The sequence below is a fragment of the Cinclus cinclus genome, chromosome 22 (assembly GCF_963662255.1).
Source record: "Cinclus cinclus chromosome 22, bCinCin1.1, whole genome shotgun sequence".
In the NCBI taxonomy this organism is placed as follows: domain Eukaryota; kingdom Metazoa; phylum Chordata; class Aves; order Passeriformes; family Cinclidae; genus Cinclus; species Cinclus cinclus.
The window spans coordinates 4,907,812-4,931,294 of record NC_085067.1 but is presented as its reverse complement, the minus strand read 5'-3'; the positions used below and the strand labels follow the sequence as shown (position 1 = coordinate 4,931,294).

The window sequence follows — 23,483 nt, the reverse complement described above, 5'->3', positions numbered from 1 at the left end:
ACCCAAACAAGGCGTCCAGTGCCACCCCCTGCCTCAATCCCCATGAGCCACCCCATGGCATTGCAGCCCCTGGGCTGAGAGGAGGGGTCCCCATGTCCCCATGGCAACACAGCCCGACCTATGTTAGCCTCTGAAGGGCTGCTGGCCACTGTCCCACCTGGCAGTGTCCCCAGGAGCTTTGTGTCAGCAGATGCACAGGAAACACCTTTTTCCTACCCAAGGCCAGCTCAGCCTGGGGCAGGGGGGGCTTCGGGTTGGAAGCACAGTGCTCCCCTTGGACATGCAGGAATTAACTCTTCCATGCCCAGCACTGTGGGATCACCCCCCTGGAGCCTCTCCCCATCACAGCTGACCCAACAGAAGGGGCTCGGGGGGCACAGGCATTAGGAGAAGGGTAAGGGAAACCTGGGAGCATCACCCAGCCCTTCCCAAGCAGAGAGCAGAGGTTGTAGCCAGAACCTCAGAAGAGAAACAAGAGACTGATTTATTTCCAAATTAAAGGTAGAAAGTACCTGATCTGAGGGGACTGACTCACCCCCATGAACACAAGGATTGTTCCAGTCTGCCAGGTCCCAGAGGTGGCAGGAAGAGGTCCCAGTACAAAAATGATTCACCTCATGCCTGAGAAGTGCAAGAGTGGCTGTGGTGGTGCTGATCCTGATGGCTCCCAGCCACAGGAGAACCTGGACACCCAGTGCAGTGTGCTCAGCCCCTCCCAGCTGTGTGGTGACCCCAACTGGACCTTCACATTGCAGGGACTGGGGAGGTACAGACAGAACGGGGTGAGGTAAAACATCCCCACAGAGCAGGATAGGGCAACGAAATCCTGAGCTGTAAGCAGAGGGGTTTGCAAAGAGCCACCAGGGGATGGGAAGATCCCTTTTGGGGTGTGAAGCAGCAAGAGAGTGCAGAGCCCCACCATGCTGAGCTGCAAGCAAGGAGCAGTGGGGAGGGGGCACAGCTGTAAGGGCCCCTCTGTAATTAAGAGGTGGGCACAGTGAAAGGGTGGCTGGTGGGCAGAGAGGCCCAGAAGTGCTGAGCTGTCCCATGTCAGGCCTGGCAGCCCACATCCAGGTGTCCCAGTGGGTTTGCAGGAATCTGTCCATGCTGTGGCTTTGCCACCACCATGGCACGGGGAAGTGCCAGGGCTGCCATGCTGCTCTTGAAGCCACTGGAAGAAGAAGATCCAGGAAGTTCTGCTGTGAGGACAGATCCTGCTCCCGTTCCAGTGGGGTCAGAGTGGTGCCATGGCTCTGTCAGGGGAGCTGGACCCTGCCTTGCTCTCTCCCTCTGGCTCCAGTTGTGTGTCCAGTGAGTCAATGATTTCCCAGGTTCCGGAGCAGCTGGATGTGGGGGGGTCTTTGCTGCTGCCCTGATACCACAGCCCAAAACTGCAGAGAGAGCAGATGAGAGCTGTAGGGTTGAAAAGAACTTCCCCACAGGGGATGTGGAACCCCAACTTCCCTCTGTGGTGGTGGCAGCAGGACACAGCCCGGTTGCAAGCCCTAGGAGCGTATGGCACCCAAGATAAGGCAGATCCCCCTAAAGCAGCAACCCTGCCAGCCCTGAAACAGCCTGCTGACTCCGTTCCCAACATATCCAAGCTCTACAGGTGCCAGCTGAGCCCCAAACCTCTCCACTAGCAGAGCCTCCCATCCCTACCAGCCCAGGGGCAAACTTACAAGCTCCTAATTTTGGATTCTGGAGGCTGAGCATCCATGCATTCTGTGCCATGACCTGGGAGCCAGGAACCCTCCTCTTCTTCACTGCAGTACAAAGAAAAGGGGGTAAACCTGCACTGAGCCACAGCAGTAAGTGCTGGAGCCACTCTGGAGTTTGTCCAGAGCTCCCAGTGCCACCACCTTGCCTCCCTTTTGTCACATGCATGCAGGGACAAGTGGCATTTGGTAGCCATGCCTGATTGGTGACAGAGACACACGAGTTGCAGCACAAAGCCCAGCCCCTGTGGCACAGCTAGGCTAGAGCAACACATCAACTGCAGACATCAAACCTTTGATCTCTGCAGGGAGGAGGCAGCTCTGGGCTTGAGGAAGCTCCAATCCAGGGCATCACACACATGGAAATACTGGAGCAGGCCAGCCAGCACCCACCCTGCACGGGAGGATCCCAGCACCCAGCCTGACTCACCTGCTTGCCGACTCCTCCATTGTTCCCAGCATTTTGGCTCTGATTTTTTTCCTCTGTTTTTTGATATTTGACTTCATTGCATCCAAGAAGAAGCTGGGAATTCTCTCCTCATTCAGTAGCTCCCTGGCAAAAAGCAGCCAGATGGCTAACCAAGAGCCTGGGGAAGATTCTGTCCTGACTGTGGTGGGAGCAGCCTCTGATGGGCCAGGGGTGGCTGCAGGGACAGGACTCACCTCTGGTAATAGGCCAGCTCCTCCTGCACCAAGAACAGGTTGGTCTTGAGCTCATTCCTCTCTTGCAGGATCTGCTGCAGCTCTTCCTTGGAGAAGCAGCAGTGAGCAGAGCTCCTGTCCCCATCCTGGTGCTGTGACTTCCCTGAAGGTGACAGGGCTCCCTCCTAGAGAATCAGCAGGCAAGCAGAGACCTCAAAACCCCCACCCAAAGGCTGGGTGCACATGCAGGCAAAAATGGAAGAGTCCCAGGGATGTTCCCATCTCAGCCCATCACCACGTGGCAAACCCCCCTCATCGTCTGTGTCCCATCCAGTTTTAACTCCTGTCACCTCATCTTGCTCCACCCTCAACAACTTCCACAGAGAAGGCATTACTGGCATTGCAGACACTACACTGTTCAGTTTTCAGCTGAGGGGTTTCCTTCAGTAGCCACATCTAAGTGTGCCAAAAGCTCCACACCAGGCTGGGAATGCAGGGTCAGTGTTGGCGATGCCCAGCAGCAGCGAGGCCACAGCTCAGACTCACCACACCAGGCTCTGGCCTCCGGCTCTCCAGGGCTGTCCTGCTCCTCCTGCTCATTTCCCTCTGGCTTTGCAGCATCGCAGCCTCCAGGTCTGACTTGTGCTCCAGAGCACTCTTGAGCTGGGCCTGCACCACGGCCACCTTGTGCCGCAGCTCCTCGTTCATGGCCATGAAGCGATGGAGCTGTTCCTGCAGCTAGAGGACAAGGGCAGCCAAAGGTGAGGCAGTGCCCCCACCCAGGGACATCGGTGCCACCTGGCGCAGCAGGCTCAGCAGCTGTGACAGCCCCGGGGGAGGGGATGTGACATGAAAGCAGGTCCCCGGGCCCTGGGCACACCACACCCCTGAGCTCCCCCGCCCTCACCGCCTCTGTGTCCCGGCTCTTGCAGACGATCTCGTGGGCCTGGGCACGAAGCTCATCCCTCTGCCTGTCCACCACCTCCTTCAGCCGCAGCATCACCTCCCGCTCCTTCCGAGCCGTGCTATCTGAGACCAGACAGGGGTGGAAAGGAGTGAGAGTCCCCAGGGACTCCCGAAGCCCACAGCGTTACCCAGTTCCTCAGTGCTTCTACAAAGTCTGACTTGTTCCTGGTAATCTCACAGTGAGACCAGTGGAAAGAAGGGAACTGAGAGTTGTAGATCATTCCTGACACATCCTTGTGTTGGCACAGCAGCCCACACTCTGTGTGCCTGCCTCCACCACCCTCCTGAGGGCTTCCGAGGCGCTCTGGAGGTTTGGGATGCCTGGGATTTGCAGAACACAAGGTAACGTCTGTGCTCCCTGCTAGGGCAGGTCTCCAAGGTGAGGGAAAGGAGAGCAGCATTCCAGGCTCCAGCAGAACAGGTTCAGCCCTGCACTCAGCCTACCACTCCACAGGGACACCCTGTGGCATCAGGGGACCCCAAACCCCCGGGACACCCACCTTCCTGGGACTGGCTCTCCGCAAGCTGCCCCAGGAGCTGCCGGTTCTGCTCCTCCAGGCAGGCCAGGCGGCCGTGCAGGGCTCGCTCCCGGCATTCCGCCTCCCACAGCCTCTGCTCCGGGTCCTGGGGATGGGGACAGCCGGGTCAGAGCCACCCCCGGGAGGCAGTGACAGCCAGGTCAGCCAGGCATCAGCCAGGTCAGGGCTGTCCCAGTGGACGGTGACAGCCAGGTCAGAGGCTTTCCAGAGGATGGTGGGCCAGCGGGATCAGTGCCACCACCCCGGAAAGGGGGACAGCTGGGCAAAACAGGTGGGAATTATCCCAGCGGATGCGGGACAGCCGGGTCAGATCCATACCAGAGGACAGGGATAACGAGATCAGAGCCGTCCCAGAGGATGGGGGACAGCCATCCCAGGGGAGAACGGCACAGCCACATCAGAGCTGTCCCAGGGGATGCAAGGCAGCGGGGTCAGAGCCATCCCAAAGGGAACAGGAACAACGGGGTCAGAGCCGTCTCACAAAATGTGGGACACCCGCGTCAGCCCCATTCCCTGGGAAAAGCGAACAGCCGGCTCGGCGCCGTCCCCAAGGCCACTCCAGCGGGGACACGCGTGGCTCGGCGCAGGTCCCCGCTCTCTCCCCGCTCACCTTCGCCTCCTGCGGCCCGAGCGGCGCTACCGGCGCCTCCCCCTCCGCACTCGCCGGGGCCACCAGCGCCTCCAGCAGCTCCAGCAGCCGCACCACGGGCGGTACCAGCCCGGTCACGGCGTCGGGCCCGAAGCGGGCGGAGAGGCGGCACAGCTCGGCGCCCAGAGCGCTCGCCATACGATAGACGTGCGGCGGGGCCAGCCGGCCCGGCGGCGTTCGCCACAGCGGCTCCGCCATCGCCCCGCACCCGCGCACGCCCCGCCCGCCCCGTCCCGGACCGCCCCGTCCCGGACCGCCCCCCGAGGCGGGACCGACCTCACCGCCCGCGCTCCCGTTCGTACAAAATTTATTGAGCGGAAAAGTGGGGGAAAACAACAATGCGCGGGGTGAGGGGGGCGAGCGGGGGATAGCGGAGGCGGGGGTGGGCACACGAACACGCTGTTGAATATCAACAGTACTAAGAGGGGCACGGGAAGGATTAGGCGTAGAGATCCTCGCGGTCGGCGGAGTAAACCTCCCCCTCCTGCAGCAGGGCGAAGTTGAGGAAGTGAGAGGGGCGATGGACCTCGTGGTAAAATTCCTTGGGGTTGGCGAGCTGCAGCTCGTACTTCATGTTGGGGTCGTGGCGGACACCTGGAAAAGAAGGAGTGTCACCCACCTGAGCTCCCCCATCTGCCTCTTCCATCCTTCAGGAGCCTAGCAAAGCCTTTAACCCTTCTACAACAATTTCCATGCCAGGAAAGCAAGTTTTAAACCCACAAAACCATCCCTCTTTGGGTTCCTCCCCTCAAGAGATTTATAGTTCTTTTATAGTAGTTGAGTGTTCTGCCACTCATTTCCTGACCCCTTCTTCAGCTGCCCCTGTTGCTCAAGATACCAGGACCTCTCTACTGGGAACAGCTTCTCTCCTGCATTTTCCATTATCTCTTCTGCCTGACAGGGATTAATTATTCAGTGGCGATACAGCATGCACTATAATCCACACAGACATGGGATCGATTTTTCTTCTCTAGCCACCAAAAAACTCATTGAACAGATAGCAGCAGTTCTGGCACCAAGAAAGGTTCAGGGCACAGTGCTATCCCTGCCAGCCACTCTGAGGAAGCTTTGGAGTGGGTAAGGAGCTATTCCCTCCTCCCCAAGCTCCTCACACTGCCTCCTTTCCCCTCCTCTCCCTTCCCCAGGCCAGCTCACCCATGAAGTTGTAGTTCCAGGAGCCCTGTGCTGGGACCATGAAGAAGCCGAGGAAGCGGTCGGACAGGAGCATCTGCACCCTCTCGTAGTGGGAGGGGAGGTAACCCTTGGGATTGTTCCCTTTGTCCGTGTTCTGCCGGCCCCACTCGTACCCACTCGGGGTCAGTTTGTAGGCTGTCAACGTGCAGGAGCCAGGGGTGAAACTGAAAAGAAGACACGAGTCAAGTCAGAGTAACCTGGTGTAAAAGGAGAGAAACCAGGAATGAGCCAACACCCCCTTTCTGCCAATTTTATTGTGAGTTCCCCAGCTCTGAAGCAACATGCCTCAGAGAGAGGCACCAGAAGCCTCCCGGCCCCCTCACCTGCAGGTGATGATGATAGTCTTCTCCCCATCCCAGGAAGGGTTGTCAGCCATGACTTTGGCATGGGTGGTGACATCCTGTGGTGAGAGCTGAGGGGACTCGTTTGGTTGGGTGTGAATCCATCCCAGAGGTTCCATTTCCTGACAAAACGAGAGTGGTTCAGAGAAAAATCAAGACCATTTAAAATGAGACCACTTCAAGCCTGGCAAAAAGGATACAGAGATCACAGGCTTCCCCCTCACTTGATCTCAATCACGTCTGGCTTCAGACTGAGCCCTTTCAGTACCACAAATACAAAAGACCAAGGGAAGCTGTTCCACCACCTCAGGTCCTTGTTACTCATCTTCCACCCACCCTGGAAGCTGAACCCAGCTCACCTTGAGGTACTCGTGCTGTGGCAGCTGCCCTGGCAGGTGAACGGTCTGGTGTGTCCCCCACTGAGGCACCATCACAATGCACCGGATCTCCTTCACCTGGGGGTTGTCTGGAGGGCTCACTCCATACAGGTAACCTGCAATCTAAAACACATACACCTGCTTTAGAAGGCCAGAAGAGATCTCTGTGTTACTGTGAAAGTGGGAACTCCTTAATTCCCAAGGAGAGCATCAGAGGCATCCTCGTGGACAAACCACAGCAGGCTCCCAGCCCTTCACCACGAGTTCCCCCCTTCAACAAACCCCCTTCACATTCACCTGGGCCCGCAGGTCTGAGATGCAGATGAACTTCTTCAACACATTTTTGGGAAGAATGTAGGTGTAACCTGTCTCCTTTATGTCATCTGATGAGACATAGATGTGGTTTGTCCGCAGGTGGAGGTTGGCAGCAGAAATTGCTCTGTGGAGGAGACCATGGTCAGAGGGGGCACAGATCCTCCCTGAGCATTCCAAACCTTCCCACCACCCCTGCCTGCCTTCCTACCTGACCCTCCACTCAGTCTTGGAGGAGAAGGTCTGGGTTTCGTAGTTGCTGGTAGTGGAGGTGATGATTTCATCCCCGTGTTTGTTCACTGTGCGGGTCTGTGTGGCCGTCAGCTGTGACTGCTCCTTGGTTTGCTTCTCAATTTCTGCAATCTGCTGCCTCTGCTGAGATGGGGCTGAGATTTCCATGCCCAGGATGATGTCTCGGATCTCTGACTGGGTCAGGGATGCGACGTTCACGCTGGAAGAGAAAATTCACTCAAGTCAGGCATTTCAAAATACATTCTGGAGCCTTCTCACCTTCAGGCACAAGATTAGAACATCCACTCTGGGCACTATGAAACAATTAAACTTTTTAAACAAAAGAGGAGCCACAATCACACAATGCTCAAAGATTTGGTGCAGACATTTTTATCTGTCTTACCAGAAAGTTATTAATAATAACCAGATTCCCTACAAAGCTGAGAGGCTTTAGGGCAGGAAGGAAAGGCTAACAGGATTATGGCAGCTGCCCAGTGGCTTACTTGTTCTTCTTGCCATAGTCAGCAAGGATGAGATCCTTCAGCTGAACCTCCACTTTGATCCACTCCTCATCTGTCAGGGTTGGCCAGATGTGGTGAGGCTCAGTGATGGTTGTCTTGTCTGGCTTCAGGATAACTTTAGCTCGATCGTTATTCACGTGTAGTGCCCGGAGAATCAGGATCAGACGGGAGAATGCCTTGGAGATGAAAAGAAGATGGAGTTAGAAAGAAGAAAATTAAATGTACAAGGATCTAGTACAGCATTCCTCTGTTTGAGCACACGGGAACTTCCAGTGAAATCCTTCTAAAAGAAAATCCAGGCAGATTCAGAGCCAAGTGCTCCTAAATAAATCATCAGGGATATCTGAGGCCTTGGTTCCTGCCTCATTTATCAGCAGCAAAATGCAAAGCAGACACATCTGTGCTTACTGTATAGGAAGAGATGGTTTTCAGCCAGTCATCATAGAGATTGAAGAGAACCATCTGGGGTTCAGTGGCCTTCAGGATGAGATCACCAAATTTCTCCACTTTCAGACAGGCCTGGAAGGGTAGCTGCAACTCCGAGCCTTTGATCACAATATTGGGGAAATCCAGCAAGTGCACCTGGAGTTTATCAAGAGGAATTAGCTCACAGCTACTGAAACATCACAGGACACAGAACTGTCCTGTTATCTCACAGATTTTACACATCCTAACAGAGCTGCATCCTTACCTCAAGTGGGTCCAGCATGCCCTTCCGTGTCACTATGATCTGCTTTGGCTGCTCCTCCACGGGAAGGGATCGGATCAAGGCAGCCACCTCTTCAGCAGTCTTCCATTTGGCCAGCTACAGACAGACAGCAGGGTTAGAGAAATATCCCCCTGCCCTCCAGCAATGTCTCCATGTCTCTGGGAACCAGAGGGATGCAAACCACATTCTAAAAATACAACTGGAATTTACGGCTTGTTCCAGATCAGTGACAGATCCTCCAGATCCTTCTTACTGATCACAGAGGGCAGTTCCCATTCCTGGAGCTCAGTTACTCCTGAGTGGCTCAAAAAAAAAAACAAAAAAAAAAACCAAAAAAAACAGCTGGCTTCTCCACCTCCCTGGACCTGCCACCTGAGTTTTCTCACTGCACTGGATGTACAGCCAAGTGCAGAATGATTTGTGGAGCAAGGAGCACAGGACTGTTACTCAAGCTCTGCTTGATGATGTGGGGTTTTTACACCTCAGAATCCTTGCAGCAGCAATGCCTGTGTTCTTCCACTTTTATATCCCATGCTCCTGCCTGCCTGACCACTTGGACTTTGGAGCTCCAAACTCATTAAGAGGCAGGAAGATGAAGATCTTTGTGATGTTTTCTGCTCAAGGGAATGTCCCAAGCTGTCAGAACCCATCCCCCAAGGCACAGCCAGGCCCTACCTGTCCCAGACGCTTCTGTCCTGCCCACACAGATGTGTGGATGATCTTCAGGAAGAGCTGTCCAGTTCTAGGATTGAAGATGAAAATGGCTCCATTGATGGGTTTTGTGGTCAAATTCCCTTCAAAAGTCTAAGGAAACAAGTGAGAGTGAGAAGTGCAGGGAGATATAAATGGAGCCCACCCATACCTTTACACAAGGGCCAATTCTCTGTGTGCTTTGAGCTGGAGCTGCTCTGTACACACTGCAAAAATCTGGGTCCATGTGCTGACTCCCAGTTTTCCATCATGCATGGAAACCTCAACCCCATTCAGTCCTTTCCCTGAGACACCCCTCTGGCCTCACCTTGTGGATGGTGACTCTGTACACATTGGTGTCATCCACAAACCAGATGATCTGGTTGGAGAAGAGCTCCCCATAGTTCTGGGAGGACAGGTAGGGTTCTGTGGGCTCTGAGGAGTAGAGCTGCAGACCTTTGCGGATTCGTTCCCTCAACACATACAGGGCAGGGTTTGCTTTCATGATTTTGGCCATGGCCTGCTGGATCAGAGGTTTGCTCCCAGGGAACCAGTTCCCATAAGCACTGAAGAAGGAAACAAACAGAAATTGTTACCATTAGACCTGAAAAGGCAACAGCCCCACTCCATGCAGCAGCCAGGCTGAAAATACAACTTTGTACTGCAGTGTGACTTCTGCAATGTCCCTGGGAGTTGGTCACCTACACCCCCTCAATGGGAAGCCACAGCTCACATATGCAGCAGTCCCAAAAAAGCTGCACCTTATCTAACAAACACACTGGAGATCTGATTTCTGATTTTCCTCCTAGTTTCCAGTGAGAAATAGCTGTCCCCACTTTTAGGGGCTTTGAAACAAGGCTTGTCCTTCAGCTCCAACAACAGTGTGACAGAAATATCCTAAGAAACAAATTATTAATGAACTGGAGGAACTGAACCACTACTATTGAGCAGGACTGGGCAACCTGAGATGCTTTATCCCACCCACTGCACATCTCCAGCTTCTGCTTTCTCCCCTCATCCTCCTGCCTAGAATACAACCCAGACTGGAGATGCACTGAGACAATACCCACAAACCCCAACCCTACAAGTGAAACTACAGAAGGTGCAGCTCTCACCTGTGCAAGTTGTAGGCCAGATCAATGGCAATGAGCACCCCAGTGGGAGAGGGGTAGATGCTCATGTTGTCTGTGGTGTAGTCCAGGAACTTGGCCCTGGCGTAGCGCTCGATGTCGTGGGAGTCGTAGTCACCCCAGCGCAGCTGGATGTCAATCCAGTACTTCTGGGTGGTGGTGCTGTCCATCACATCCCTGAGGAGAAAACAACCCACAACAAGTTCATCTTGTACAAAATCCTCCTGTAGTAATTGTCACCCAGCACGGACACTGCAGCCAGCTCATATCCACACTCCACCCTGGAAAGGGACTCTACTGTTCTCAGCACACAGCAGGGAATGCAGAGGCTGCTGAAAGGTTTAAACAAAGCAGCGGTGAGTCCACTGTTGTGTAGTCACGAGGGTCATCTCCCCCAGGGGCTGTCTAGTGAGGATTTACCCCAGATTCTGGCCCTGGGCCAGCTCAACTTTCTGGGGTTTCCAGAACCTCCAAAAGCTCGGGGAAAAATTCACCCAGAGAGAAGAGGAGCAAAGGCAGTGTTGGTGTTTTCAGAAAGCAGTGCCAGGAGGCCGAATGAGGTGCTGCAACCACCTACCCAAACAAGCCCTGTGCTTTGCTGGACACAATCTCCAGTGTCCCCAGATGCCCAAGAGACACTGAGGCTCTGGATGACAGGCTCAGCAGCTCTGCTCTGCAGGGAGTCTGAGGAGAGGGAAAAGGGAAACTCACTTGGAATCTGCCAGCAAGGATGGACGTGACACATTCCACTTGTAGGAAGCAAAGAGAAGTATATCTGCACATGAGGAATTCATCTTGTAGGACTTCCTGGGGTGGATTGTCTCTTTCTGTACTGTCTCAATCTCCAGAGCATCCAGCTCTTGATCAAACACCTGGGGAAAAGGCAGTCAAGGATGAGATGTATTCAAGCAACCCAGATAAGGAATCTATCCTCAACACTGAGGCAGTCAGGAAAATTCCATTTTCCACCTTTTTCTCTGCCAAATTTCTGGAGGAAGACTGGTCCTGCTCCAAAAGGGCATAGAAACAAACCAAGCCAACACTACTCACCTGACACAAATCCATAACAATGCTCTCATGGATCTTCTGCCACAAGTGAGCTCGGAAAATCTGGATAAGGGAAATCTTCAGCGTGGGGATCTTGCCATGCATGAAGATCCCTGTCAAATCCAGCTGCACCTGGAACCCAACATACACCTGCAAAAGAAAAGCAGCTGTGAGAAAACACAACAGCACAACTCAGGAAATTTTTAAAATGGAGCATGTCCTGTTAAGGAGGTTTAGTAGGTCTGTAAGAGATGTTTTGAGAATTAATTGGATCAATTAACTGCTCTAATTTCAGTGGAAAAGTGGTGTCTGCTCCTAGAGGGACAAACACCAGGTACATACATTGGCTCTGTTAATGGTAGGAGACCACCAGAGAGTGAATCTTCTGTTTGGAATTTGGTTCAAACCCGATCTCTGGGCATTTGTCAGCTTCTTCCACTTCATGGACTCCTCAAAGCCACTGGCCTTCTCCCTAGAAAGGGCAGACCATCAACTGCATTAGATCAAATGGTATGAGATGTCCCTCATCTCTGCTGCCATGTGTCACTTTTAACAGAGACAGGGATCAGCCACGAGCTGGGAGAGTTGTTTCACACTAAGAAATTTCTATGGATTTGCAGGAAGTTCAGCTGTAGCCCCCTCCCAAGCACCCTCACAACTGAACTACACAATGATCTCAAGTGACCACTGAAAACCAGGAGAAACTCAACAAAATCAGCACAGCCTGAGCCCAGATCAAAGTTCCTCTTACCAGAAGAGACCCTCCCATGTGGGGAAGTAGGTGCCCTTGAAGAGTGTGTGCTCCAGGATCCCTTCCACCCCACCCAGGGCCTGGATCATGTCCGTGCGGTAATTGTTCAGGTTCCAGAGTTTGCCATCGTGCCGCTGGTGTGTCCACCAGAACGGGTTCTGCTTCAGCACCTGGAGACAACAGCGAGCACATTGTTCACCTGGCTGCACTGACTGTGGCAACCAACATCATGATGATGGTCAGTGAGCAGGTAAAAAGCCTCATGCCTTCATTGCTGGAGGACACAGCTTGGTGTGTCCTCTGCAACACGGGTTGTGTCAGTACTACTGCACAAATCACACTGGATGGAACCTCAGGTGATACTTTTGTCTTTCAGGGACTGGCCTTCTACAAAGCTGCCATTAAAGGCTTGAAATAAATTATTCCACTGTTATGAAAACATAGTATTTCGGAATGTTTGTTTTGGGATAGGTATTTTTCCCTCTCCAGAACTGATTCTGTAATATATAGTTGTGTTTATTGTGGTTTTCTCCAATAAACTGCAATCTATCCAAATGCTTCTAGAGGGAATAACTATGAATTCTGGAGCATTTGTTTGCAAACAGCCTCTACCAGTCCCAACACAAGGCTGTAAATTCTTTCTGCAGCAGAGAGACAGAAGTGCACCTGCAATAATGCAAGGTAAAAGGACTTTGTGTGGAACAGGTATCTGAACTTCATATTCAGGTGAAGAGAAATCCCCTGTCAGTACCTGATACTGTTTGAAGTCAGTCCTGACTCTCCATCCTTTATCATAAGCCAGAGTATGCCGGTCCTTCTGGAAAAGGGTGTTAATCCTAGGAATTCCCCTGTCCCACGAGTCCTCCAGATCCTCCAGTGTCAGACGCCTGAAGAAAAAATAAAAAACACCACTTTGTTACCTCTCAATTTACAGCAATGCATTAATGAGTAGTTCAGCTGATGAGATCACAGAAACAACACAGGGCTCCGCAGAGGACACTAAAATGCCAAACCTCCTCCAGAGGTAAGGGAACAGCATTGCAGCTAGCACAGGGCCAGCGAGGTCTCCAAAATCCCCAGACAGCACAAAACTTCCCACTGCTGCCTGTCCTCCCACACACAGACACACACCTGTTCTGGGCTATAGCCTCCTGTCGTTTCAGGGCATACTCTGCCCACACCCTCTGAGAGTCAATGAATTCACTCTCCCAGGGCTGGATGTAACGATACAGGTTTGGGATGAGCTGGTCCTCCTCATGACTCATTCCTGAGCGGAAGTGAGTGATGCCAACATCTGTCTGCTTGGACCACCTGGAGCAAAGAGACAAGAATGAGGTATGAGGAACTGGGACTTCCCTGATCACTGCCATGAACTACTGTAAAGGCAACACAGCTCTGTACCATGGCATGGTTTAGCGTTCTTGGAATATTTTTAGGTGAAAGAGCATCTAAGAGAACACTCAAGTCATGCAGGAATTAGAACAGCACAACTCACCTCAGGTCAGACTGAGGGATGAGAACGTGGCCCATGGAGAGCATGCCCAGCCCCCCCAGCTCCTTAGGGGTATAGAACACCACAGGAGGAAAACGGCTGGGCATTTTGGAATTCAAGCCGATCTTGATGCGAGTCTGGATTTTATTCTCACACTTCACCAGCAAATCAAGCAGCTCCTGAGTATTTACAACAGCTTCCCGGAAATAAGTCATCAAGCCAATCAGAGCTGTGTTCCATTTATTGACAATCTAGGAAGGGAAGGAAAGGATCAGCTCCTGGCTCATTCCCCAAGAATCTACAGAACGCTGTCACAGATCTCCCTCTCCCCTTACCTTAGTGAAGGTTGTGGAGCCAGAGGCCATGAGGATCTGCCTCACTCTGTTGTGAAACCTCTGCATAGACTCATCATCCACACGCAGGAAGCACTGAGCAGTGCGCTCCTTGGTGACCTAGAGAGCACAGACCCATCAGCTCCCTCCTGGGAGCCCCTCTCCCACCCAGGGATTGCTCTCCCAACCCACCTCATTCTGCAGGTTCCAGACCCCATCCTTGTGGGTGAACTCCTCGTAGCTGGTGCGGCACTTGGGCAGGATGCGGCACTCGAAGCCGCACATGTTGAACAGCAGGTTGGGGTTGTCCTTGCTGTACACGGACACGAAGCTGTTCTCCCACTGCACCGTGGTCACCGAGCGGGGCAAACGGTTCTTGATATCCCAGAACACAGCACGGCCGCTGGAAAACAGCGTGCGCACAGCGACACGTCATCATCTGCCCGAGTAACGGCCGGGCAAGTTCTCTGAGCACAGACCCCTCACTTCTCACATCTCACCCTGAGCACTGCTCCGTCTCCAACAGTTATTTATCACTGATTCTTCCCTTTTTCCTACCATTTCCTTCCCAGCTGCTGCACTTACAGGTTCACGTCGTGCTTCATGAGACGCATGCGAGCGTCCCGGGGCCAGCACTTCTTGTTGTTGTAGCCCACGATGTTCTCGTTGTTGGGGTCTGGGTGCTCTGTCAGGTACCGCTGGATCAGGTCTCTTGCCTCATCAGCTGTGAACCTGGAAAAGCACAGAAAAATATCTGGATTTAGCAACACCAGCCTGGACAGAAAGATAAGGATTTCATTAGGAAAAGTTGTCTGTCAGCCTGTCTTAAGGTAGCTATCCCACTTTTGTGTCCTTCCAATGAATGGGGGAATTTCATTAGCAGAGAGCAACTCAAGGTTTGGATTATCTTTCCAGGAAGAGACAGAAAAGGCTTATTTTACCAGTCTCTAATTTACCAAATCCCTAACAACTGAGCATTTTTGCAATCCTATTGGTCATATGTGTTTCTTGACATTATTGTGTTTCTATTGGTCCAGTGAAGCTGCAGAAAAGCAAACTGAGAAAGCAAGAGGAGGCATGTGGGCATCCAGTTATCCAGGAAACAATTCAAATATTCCTGATCTTCAACAGCAAAGGGAACTAAAGCCAGGAACAGGAGCATAGTAAATCTCCCTTGCCTTTGTGCTGACCTGAGGAAAGCAGGGTCCCAGAGATCTCACCTGAAGAAGATGTGAATCCTGTCAATGTATCTGCAGAAGAGGCGAATGGGATGGGCCACCTCCGTGGCAATGTCCTGGAAGCTGAGGAAGTCATTTGGCATCTGGGGAGGCCCAGCCATCTCACTGGCCCGGTGCAGGCCCAGTACCAGCAGGTCCATCACAAGCCCATAGTACTGGACAATGAAGGAAGCAAACTGCAGCCCACGAATAATCCCATAGGAGTTTGTGTGATTCATGTCCTGTGGAGGTGAAGGGGAATTGTGAGAAAACACATCCCAGAACATCAGAATCCTTTCACCTGAGCAGCTCTTCTTCAGCAGGACTCAGGACGGTTTTTTTACTCCCTCACCACTTTTCTTTGACAAGTCTTGTGCTCCTTCTTTGCCAGAGGTCCAAAACTTCCTTCCACATGGGTCCTTTTCACCCCAAACCCCCTTTCCTGACAACAACCATCACCTTGTAGTTGATCACCACGTTGTTCTTGGCTGTCATGTAGTCAGCAATGTTGTGATCAACGATGAGACGTAGCAGCCTGTTGAGCAAGGTCAGGTCAATCTTCTCATACATCTTCTCAAACCGAGACTCCAGCATCACGTTGCATTCACCTTCACTTGTTTCCCAAACATCCTGCAGGTTATTAATGCCTGAGAGAACAAACAGTGTTGTGTTATCTGACACATCAGAGCACAGACACAACCACTAGGCACAGGAACTCAACAGAAATCCTGCAATGCCCGATTTTTCAGACTCTGGATTTTCCAGTCTATCCAGAAATGGGAGGAAAGCTATGTAATCAACCATAAATGCTGTGCAAGTTGTCTTCCTCCAGTATATACACATGTAATAACCTACAAAATCTCTGATTGTAATTATTGACTGCAAACTGCAAAACCAAAATTCAGCTCCTAAGCAAACTCATAGGACACAAGTTCCCCCATAGGAAAAATCATCTTTGCATGGAATCCAAGAGCCCACTGACCTTGGCACCACTTGTACACCAGCAGTGGGGGTGGTTCAGTGTCAGCAGGTTTGATCCAAGGAGGGAAGAGCCTTCGTTTATCAGCCTCATACCACAAGTACTGATCCAGATAAGCATCTGTGATCTTCTCCAGGGGTTCAACATCATAAACAGGGACCAAGTGGCTGTAGAGATCCATGAACTCAATTCCCACCTTTAAAAAACAAACAAACAAACAAACAAACAAAAAAAAAAAAAGCAGGGAAAAACTGAGGCTGGTAGTTGAGAGAAAACACAAAGTTTTTGTGCCATTCAGCTTCTGAATGCAGCATAACATGCCTGGGCTTTCACCAGGCTTTTACTCACCTCTTTGAAGGCTCTCTGAGTCAACAGATGTCGCTTGATTCTGGACAGAGCTTCGTGGGGATTATCATAAGCCTGCTCAATCAAGCCCAGCTCCTCTCTCTGTGACTGATTCAGGCGTGATTTCACACTGAAAACAAGGGAGAACAGCTCAGCACCTGCACAAGAACAGCCTAACGGTCACTGCAATTAACTGATGAATGATAATGTTCAACCTTTCAGTTTTCACAATCCACATCCCCAAACTTATAAGCATGGCAGTGGTTTTGCCCAAGTCACAGAGTCAGTAAGAACTCCCAGCTAAACTGGCAGTATCAAAACCAACAGTTTTACCAGTCCACCAGGGACAATTTTACATCATACTTCACCACAGGAATAACTGATAACAAAACAGAAGCCTTTCACAGTGCCCCTGAAGATCAAGATTATTTCCCTCTGCTTACCTGTAAGCTTCCTTCAGCCTCTCAAGGGCTAAGATCAGCAACTTGGTGTCATGCTTGTAGGACAGTGGGGGGAAGGGGATAGGGGAGAACCTCCTGCTCTCCAGCCAGTGCACTGTGGTTGTGTACACAGCAACAGCCTCTTCTGCAGTAATGTAAGGACCATCCTACAGAACCATACCACAATTAATCAGTTAAAGCTTCCCAATGGAAACAGCATTAATTTGAGCAATTTCAGGGAGGACAGAAGTACCTTCAGGTAATTATGCTGCCGTTCCTGCTCAGCTTTCAGGTAGAGTCTGGTCAGCCTGCCCAGGTTCTTCTTACACACAGTTTTGTCGACGGTGGCTCCCCGGCGGATCCGCTCCCGGTTGTAGTGAGCTGTGTTTGTCCACCAGTCAGCTTTGGCCTTCACGTACCTCAGGATCATGTTCTCAATAGGAGTTGGCAGCCCTGGCACCTGGGGAGGGACAGGAACTTGAGGGAAGAAGGAGTGAGAGCCTTCCAAGAGCAGCTCTACTTGGGTGATGTTAGAACTGAACTCAAAAGGTCAAGCAAGAGATTTACCTTCCAGGGAATATTGGCCTTCCAGCAGCGCCAAGCCTCGCTCAGGTGCTGCAGGATGGTTCTGGCTTTGTTCTGCTTGATCCCTTCTGGCATCATGTCCAGGATGTCGTGCATCACAGCTGCCCTGAGCTCCAGGTCAAAGTGAGACTCCACGCGCTGCTTCGTGACAGTCTTTGCGACACCCTTTGAGTGACGGCCTGCAGAAAGCAAAATCCTTCAGGAATTCTGATACCACCAGGCAGTGATTCTCCTTCCTCATTCAGGAGTGCATGGAGGTGCAGGATGTCTGGAGAAATTACACTGCCAGCAGTCTGGAGAAGATGATTAAGTGGCTATGGAGCAGGAGATCCCACCTCCATTTAGAATCTCTTCTAGGGGCACATATCTTGAAAGAGCTCTCAACTGGTCAGTGAAGCATGGATAAAGACCACCAGTATGAACACAAAACTGGCTGGCAAGCAAACAGTATTAATCTTCACCACACATTCCTCCCACATGCAGGATTTACAGGGTGCTGACCTTCAAACTGCCTGGCCAGCAGATTCCCCAGCCAGCGTTCCAGCAGCGGGGTGATGCCCCTCATGAAGAACAGCCACACTCTCCAGCCTGGAGCCCAGAAACCACAGCCAGGACCTTTGCCCACAGGCCCCTGGAAGAACAGAGACGTGGTAAGAGCACGTCATTTATTGGCATTCCAGGATCCCTCCCTTGTTCCTCAGTTCACCTGGGGTTGGTATCATGTGGAAAGGTGGAACTTACTGTGTTAAACCTGTAGTAGATGAGATGTTTCAGGTCCTTGCACATTCGAATTTGCCTCATCAGTTTGTATTTGTACCGGTACATCCCCGTGAGCTGACCCACATGGGCAAAGATGTACTGCAGGCCATCTGCCAGCTGAGACATGGAATACAGTCAGGGATATCAATCAACACCTCAGACATCATCTCCAGCAGCCAGTTTTATGGGACAGAGTATATCAAGCCATACAAAACTCCTAATGCTGGCTCAGACCATCATCAATTCTTATAAACTACTATAAAAGCAGAATTTCAAACAATGCTGCTTATTTTCATTGTTTCCTCTCTTCTCTGTAACACTGCAACATTCAGCCACTTTGTACATCCCACAGAAGTTATTTCCCATATAAAATATTCTAATCCTCCTCTCACTACATTTAAAAGCAAAAAAACAAAAAGCCTACCTGAAATGCATCCACATTTCCCAGTCTGTACTGGACGTGGCTGTCCACCACCAGCTTAGTCAGCCGCAGGACCTCTCGGCACAGATGGAAAGCATTCCCAAAACGGGATTTTTTTCTTTCCTGGATAAGACAATATATTCAGAATTTATGTAACGATGTCACAGATGAGTGAAACAAACTCCCATTTGGTCAATAACTGAGCAGCTGAGGCACTGTGGCTTCTCTTTCCTCACTGGCTACACTTCATGTAAACTCTGGTCTTGTGTACAACATGGACTGATACCTTTGTGGTGAGGGTCTTCACAGGCTTCAGGTTGAAGTTGTAATCCAAGTGAAGGTAATTCAGGTTCTTTCTGTGGATCAGCAAGTTCAGCATGTTGTAGCCCTGGCGACACACTTGCAGGCCAACTTCCACCCAGTCCAGCTTGGTTGACTGGAAAAACTTGGTAGCCTTGAAGGAGCGGAACAGGTACCTGGAGAGAGCAGAGACCACAATCAGCTCTCAATTCCCTGCACAGATCAGCAGTTCCCCACTGAACGGAGACCACTCACCTCTTCTTCTGGGCCTTGGGAGGTCTGTGTTTGAGTGCATTCAGGACATAGTATTTCAGGAGCTTCTGGTAGGAGACTCTCACTTTGACTGGCTGTCCTGCTGGGCAGTGCTCACGGTACCTATGGATAAATCACACTCCAAAGCTTCAGCTAACTCACATTCCTTGCAGGAAAGTCTCCAGAAACTCTCCTAAAATCTCTAGAAACCAGTCACCATTCCATTTTTAATTTTCATTATAACAAGGTAATAATGTAATGATCACTACATCAGCCCTTTCCCCAGGACAGAACTCACCAGTTCTTGACCAGTGGGATGTCAAGAGCTCTCCGGGTCCTGCCAGACCTCAGGTTGAAGGGTCGTGGGGCCCACAGCAAAGCAATGCCATTGGCTGTGTTATCAGTGTAAAGTGGGGTATCCTTCAGGAAAGGCTCCACAAACTCTGGCAGCTCAAACTCTTCATCGTCATCAGGCAGTGGCTCCTGGCTCTGAAATACAGAAGACAACACAAGGTGTTTCCTGGTTGCTTCAGCTCAGTTTCTGAGTTAAGCAAGTTAAAAAAACAGCTCTTTGCTCTCATGGAAGAAGTGTGGCTGTACTGAGCATGAGAGAAGAAACAAGGCAAAGTGTGGCTACCAGACCTTGAGTTAGGTGTTTCGGAGGTAACTTCAGAGAGATGTCAGCTCCATGAATACACCAAGGGCAACCACAAAGATAAATAATCTGTCAGGAGACTCTAAAACTAGTAATTAGACATTGGGCTTTATCCTACAGTAACCAAAGGTGACAACTTTGTGCGACTCCTGAAGTAGAAGACTAAAATGACAAGTATGGATTTTTTGGCCAAAGGGCTGCTGCCTTCTCCTGAACTATCTATGTTTGTGGGCTCCTATCAGAAGCAAGATACTAAAGCCCCCTACTTCCACACATAAGGTTTATCACAGGAAACCCAGTGACTCACCTTGACAGAATGCCTGTGTGAAATGGGGTTGATCAGAGGATCGAAGTAAAAAGCTGGGAGGTCAGGATCTTCTGTTTTAATGAAAACAACGTTTGGAGTATGATACCTGAAGCAAAAAAATGTGCATTAGAGCCTCTGACAGCCTTTCCCCCCCTCTCTTGGCTCTGGAGGCTGCTGCACTTACCAGGTGAGGTGGACATGATGTGGCAGGTTGTTGTACAAGTATGGGAAAGCGATTTTGTACTCTGTCCTGATGGGCTGCCTGATGATGATTTTATTGATGTCATTAAATTCATTCCAGTCTTCGTCCCTTAAAACAAGACAAGAAATTGTTATGCAGGCATTCAGGGTGGGAAAAACAAATATCTGTGACTGAAAACAAGCTATCAGCCCTTTCCTAGATAACCACTCATCTCTCTCCTAAACCCAACACTTACTGAAGATTGATGTCTCTGACAAGGGGCTCGAACTTAGGACCTCCAGGAATGGCCATGTTCAGTGCCTTGGAGGTGAAGAATGCTTTCAGGTCAAACAGGTAGAAGTAGTTGTCATCCACCAGGTCAGTGAGCAGCTGGTTGGCCAGGCGGTACAGGGTGGACATCATGGGGAGGGTGAACTGCCAGCGCTGGTACGTGGAGCCATTGACATACCTGGGAAAGCAGAGCATGGACACTCCAGATACAGCCACAGCACAACCAAAGCACCAGAATAACCAAACACCTTTTGCCATGCAGCATTCATCAAGGACAGGTAACATATGGGTGTCTCTAGCCTGTAGAAAAGGCTGCAGCACTGTTAAATGCCACTCTGGACTTCTTCTGCTCAGAAAATGCTGGCTGCTCCAGTTCCTCTCCTCTGTGTCCAAACTGGCACAGAATATCTGTGCACCTTTAGCAAATATCACTTTCAAATTCCAGCTAGATAATGCAGGCTGTGAGCTTTACAGCATGGTCAGAAACATCAGTTTTAGCAGGTAAGTGGATAACAGGACTCCTGGATAGAGAGAGGCTTTGCTGGATGTTGAATCATAGAAACCCAGAATAGCTTGGGTTGGAAGGAACCTTAAAGCTCATCTTGTTCCAGCCCTTCCACCATCTACTATCCCAGGTTGCTCAGAGCTCCATCCAACCTGACTTTGACCACTTCTAGGGATGGGGCAGTCACAGCTTCTCTGAGCAACGTGCAAGCAAATTATGCCACTTTCCCACAGTCAGGCTTTCCCTCCCACCCTTGAGGCTTTTCTCTCCCCACCAACAGCACACAAAGGTTACACACAGCTCTGTACAGGTAATTCATGCATTGTTTTCTCCCCCCCTCTCCCACTGAATTGTGCTACTACAGGTACGTACTTCCTGTTGTCCTTCAGAGGCTGGTGGTCATAGAACCAGTCCAGCACAGGGGCATCTTCCTCTGGATCCAGCTCCAGCTGAATGGCTTCCAGGGGCTCCACATCCAGAATGTTATCAGCATAATCCAGAGGGGGTTCTTCATCATCAAATGGGGGGAATCTCATCCTCTTGAAGTGACGCCTGTCCCTCTTCTCCCGCCTCATCATAATCCACATGGAGCTGCAGGAAATCAGGGCAAGATTAAAATCAGGGGGATTTTATGGTGGATGCAAAAAGGTTTGCCTCCCCTCGATGAAGCAGAAGGCACCTACCCCCACTGGGCAATGTAGACAGGCTCGATGACCCAGGGGATCTCGTTGACAAAGGAGATGGCACCAGTGATGTGGTACAGGACGGGAACGTCTCGGATCTGCTCCCAGGGCATGGGCATGTTCTCCAAGAGCTTCAGCACAGCATGGGGCATGTACTTCAGAGCTCTGCAAACACAAACCAAGGAAAACCACACTGGAGTGGATCTCAAAGACAGCCAACCACCTGCCACACACCCAACAACCTCCCAGTTTTCCCTCCTGTGAGCTGCTCATCTGACTCATTCAAAAAACAAATCCATTAGTTTCCCACTTTACCCTTGTACTGTCTTGGCTTTCAAGAATGCTGCAAACAAAAACTGAAGTTTTTAAGTTGTCTGAGTTTCTGGAGTTATTATGGGTAATGGTAAGCTACTGCAGCAGACCACAACATGCACTAGACAGCTCTCTACACCCAGACAGTAAAGAAGCACTCAGGATGCTTTTCAAGCTTGCAAAAAAACATTTCATACTCTCCTCAACTTCTTCTAATACACTGTGTTACGCAGGGTCATGTTTTTTCTCACAAATTCAAAGCAACAATTCCCTTTGCTGATGCTCTTTTGCACTGACACCTCACAGCAACAGACTGAGCTGTAACTGACACTGAAAGCCCTTAAACGATGCATTATCCAGGCTAATGTTTTTCTCATAAATTCAAAGCAACAACTCCTTTTGCTGATCCTCCTCTGCACTGATACCTCAGGACATCCTCACCGAGCTACAAAGGACACGAAGAAGCCTTTGGAGAAGAATCTCTCCCTTCAACAATTATCAAGGCAGCAGCGGCAGATGCCCTGAGCTTCTTGTCTGTCACACATCGGGAGCCCTTACCCCAGGTAGACGCGCTTGTCGTGCCGGAACTTCCTATTGGTCATGTCGCCGTGGTCGCGGATGATTTTGCGGACATGCTCGGGGGGCATGTCCTCCTTCTGCGCGTCCACGAAGCCGAATTTCCTCTTCTCCGCATAGCGCTTGGCCTGCAGCTGCTGCCATTTGCGGGCTGCGGGGACACAGAGGCGGCGGGTCAGGCCTTGTCCCCCGCGGAGGATCTGGGGTGCCGGGGCTGTACCCACCTTTCTCCTGCAGCTTCTCCTCGGACATGTAGTCGGGCAGCGGCGCCAGCGGGTTGGGCACCGGGGCGCAGCCGCCGCGGTACGGGAACACGGCGGCCATGGCGACGCAACTGCGGAGAAGGTGGAGAGGAGCTCAGGGCGAGGTACAGGACCACGACGAAGCCACCGCCGGTTGCACCGCCGCCACTCCCGCCCTCCCCGGGCCCAACCCGGACCCGCCGCTCCCCCTTCGCCCTCACCAGCAGCCGCGACCCCCGCGCTCCCCACCACAATGGCGGCCCCGCGCTGCCGCTACGGCGCCCGCGAGACCCGGATGTAGGCGGGCCTCTCGGCACGGTCTGTCCAGTCAGCTTTCAGGAAGTGTGACAGACAGCAGGTATATCCTATCAGTGCGGAGAGGGGGCGGGGGCCTGGGGCGGAAGAGGGGAGGAAGTTGTGACTGGCGCACACTTCCGGTAAGGTGTCCCGCTTTTCCCGGTCCCACCCTTCGCTGCTTCCGATTGGCGGAGAGAAGCAGCGGTGACAGCGCGGCGCCGCATCTGATTGGACAGCGCCTGGCGCAGCTCACTCCTCGCTGTTGTAGGGGCCCCCCCCACCCCCAAGAGTGTTAGGGTCGGGGTTACCCCTCAGGGGGACATCGCGGGCACATCCCCGCGGTGTTCCCTGTGGAGCAGCGCGGCGACATCCCCACAGGGCCTGGACATCCCCTCAGTGGAGCTGAGCCCATCTCAGCCAGCCCCAGTGCCCCAAGCAGGCAGGAGGATGTTGCAGCCAAGCGACGCCTCACCCCTAGCACTAACCCCATGGTCA

At 51.7% G+C, this 23,483-nt stretch overlaps 2 protein-coding genes across 2 annotated transcripts; both read right to left on the bottom strand.

The window, feature by feature from the left end:
* Nucleotides 1–110: 110 nt before the first annotated feature.
* RILP (Rab interacting lysosomal protein) lies at nucleotides 111–4,712 on the bottom strand. The gene is made up of 8 exons (XM_062507200.1): nucleotides 4,476–4,712; nucleotides 3,827–3,950; nucleotides 3,268–3,389; nucleotides 2,907–3,098; nucleotides 2,382–2,545; nucleotides 2,149–2,271; nucleotides 1,683–1,766; nucleotides 111–1,391 (listed from the first exon to the last, which is right to left on the bottom strand). The coding sequence occupies exons 1-8, from the start codon at nucleotides 4,710–4,712 to the stop codon at nucleotides 1,235–1,237; spliced, it is 1,203 nt and encodes a 400-aa protein (XP_062363184.1). The 3' UTR covers nucleotides 111–1,234.
* A 99-nt stretch (nucleotides 4,713–4,811) lies between these two features.
* Nucleotides 4,812–22,959, bottom strand: PRPF8 (pre-mRNA processing factor 8). The gene is made up of 43 exons (XM_062507186.1): nucleotides 22,913–22,959; nucleotides 22,674–22,783; nucleotides 22,432–22,600; nucleotides 21,562–21,726; nucleotides 21,251–21,469; nucleotides 20,339–20,551; nucleotides 20,086–20,211; nucleotides 19,902–20,007; nucleotides 19,238–19,428; nucleotides 18,943–19,062; nucleotides 18,674–18,863; nucleotides 18,391–18,510; nucleotides 17,949–18,083; nucleotides 17,709–17,838; nucleotides 17,190–17,386; nucleotides 16,876–17,082; nucleotides 16,626–16,789; nucleotides 16,186–16,312; nucleotides 15,841–16,033; nucleotides 15,318–15,505; nucleotides 14,862–15,100; nucleotides 14,227–14,373; nucleotides 13,834–14,044; nucleotides 13,645–13,761; nucleotides 13,313–13,560; nucleotides 12,949–13,128; nucleotides 12,569–12,704; nucleotides 11,818–11,987; nucleotides 11,409–11,538; nucleotides 11,070–11,216; nucleotides 10,731–10,891; nucleotides 10,005–10,196; nucleotides 9,218–9,455; nucleotides 8,875–9,003; nucleotides 8,182–8,295; nucleotides 7,899–8,072; nucleotides 7,473–7,666; nucleotides 6,950–7,189; nucleotides 6,724–6,865; nucleotides 6,409–6,549; nucleotides 6,032–6,171; nucleotides 5,670–5,872; nucleotides 4,812–5,108 (listed from the first exon to the last, which is right to left on the bottom strand). Exons 2-43 carry the CDS (start codon nucleotides 22,771–22,773, stop codon nucleotides 4,954–4,956), a joined length of 7,008 nt encoding a protein of 2,335 aa, XP_062363170.1. The 5' UTR covers nucleotides 22,774–22,783; nucleotides 22,913–22,959; the 3' UTR covers nucleotides 4,812–4,953.
* Nucleotides 22,960–23,483: the final 524 nt, after the last annotated feature.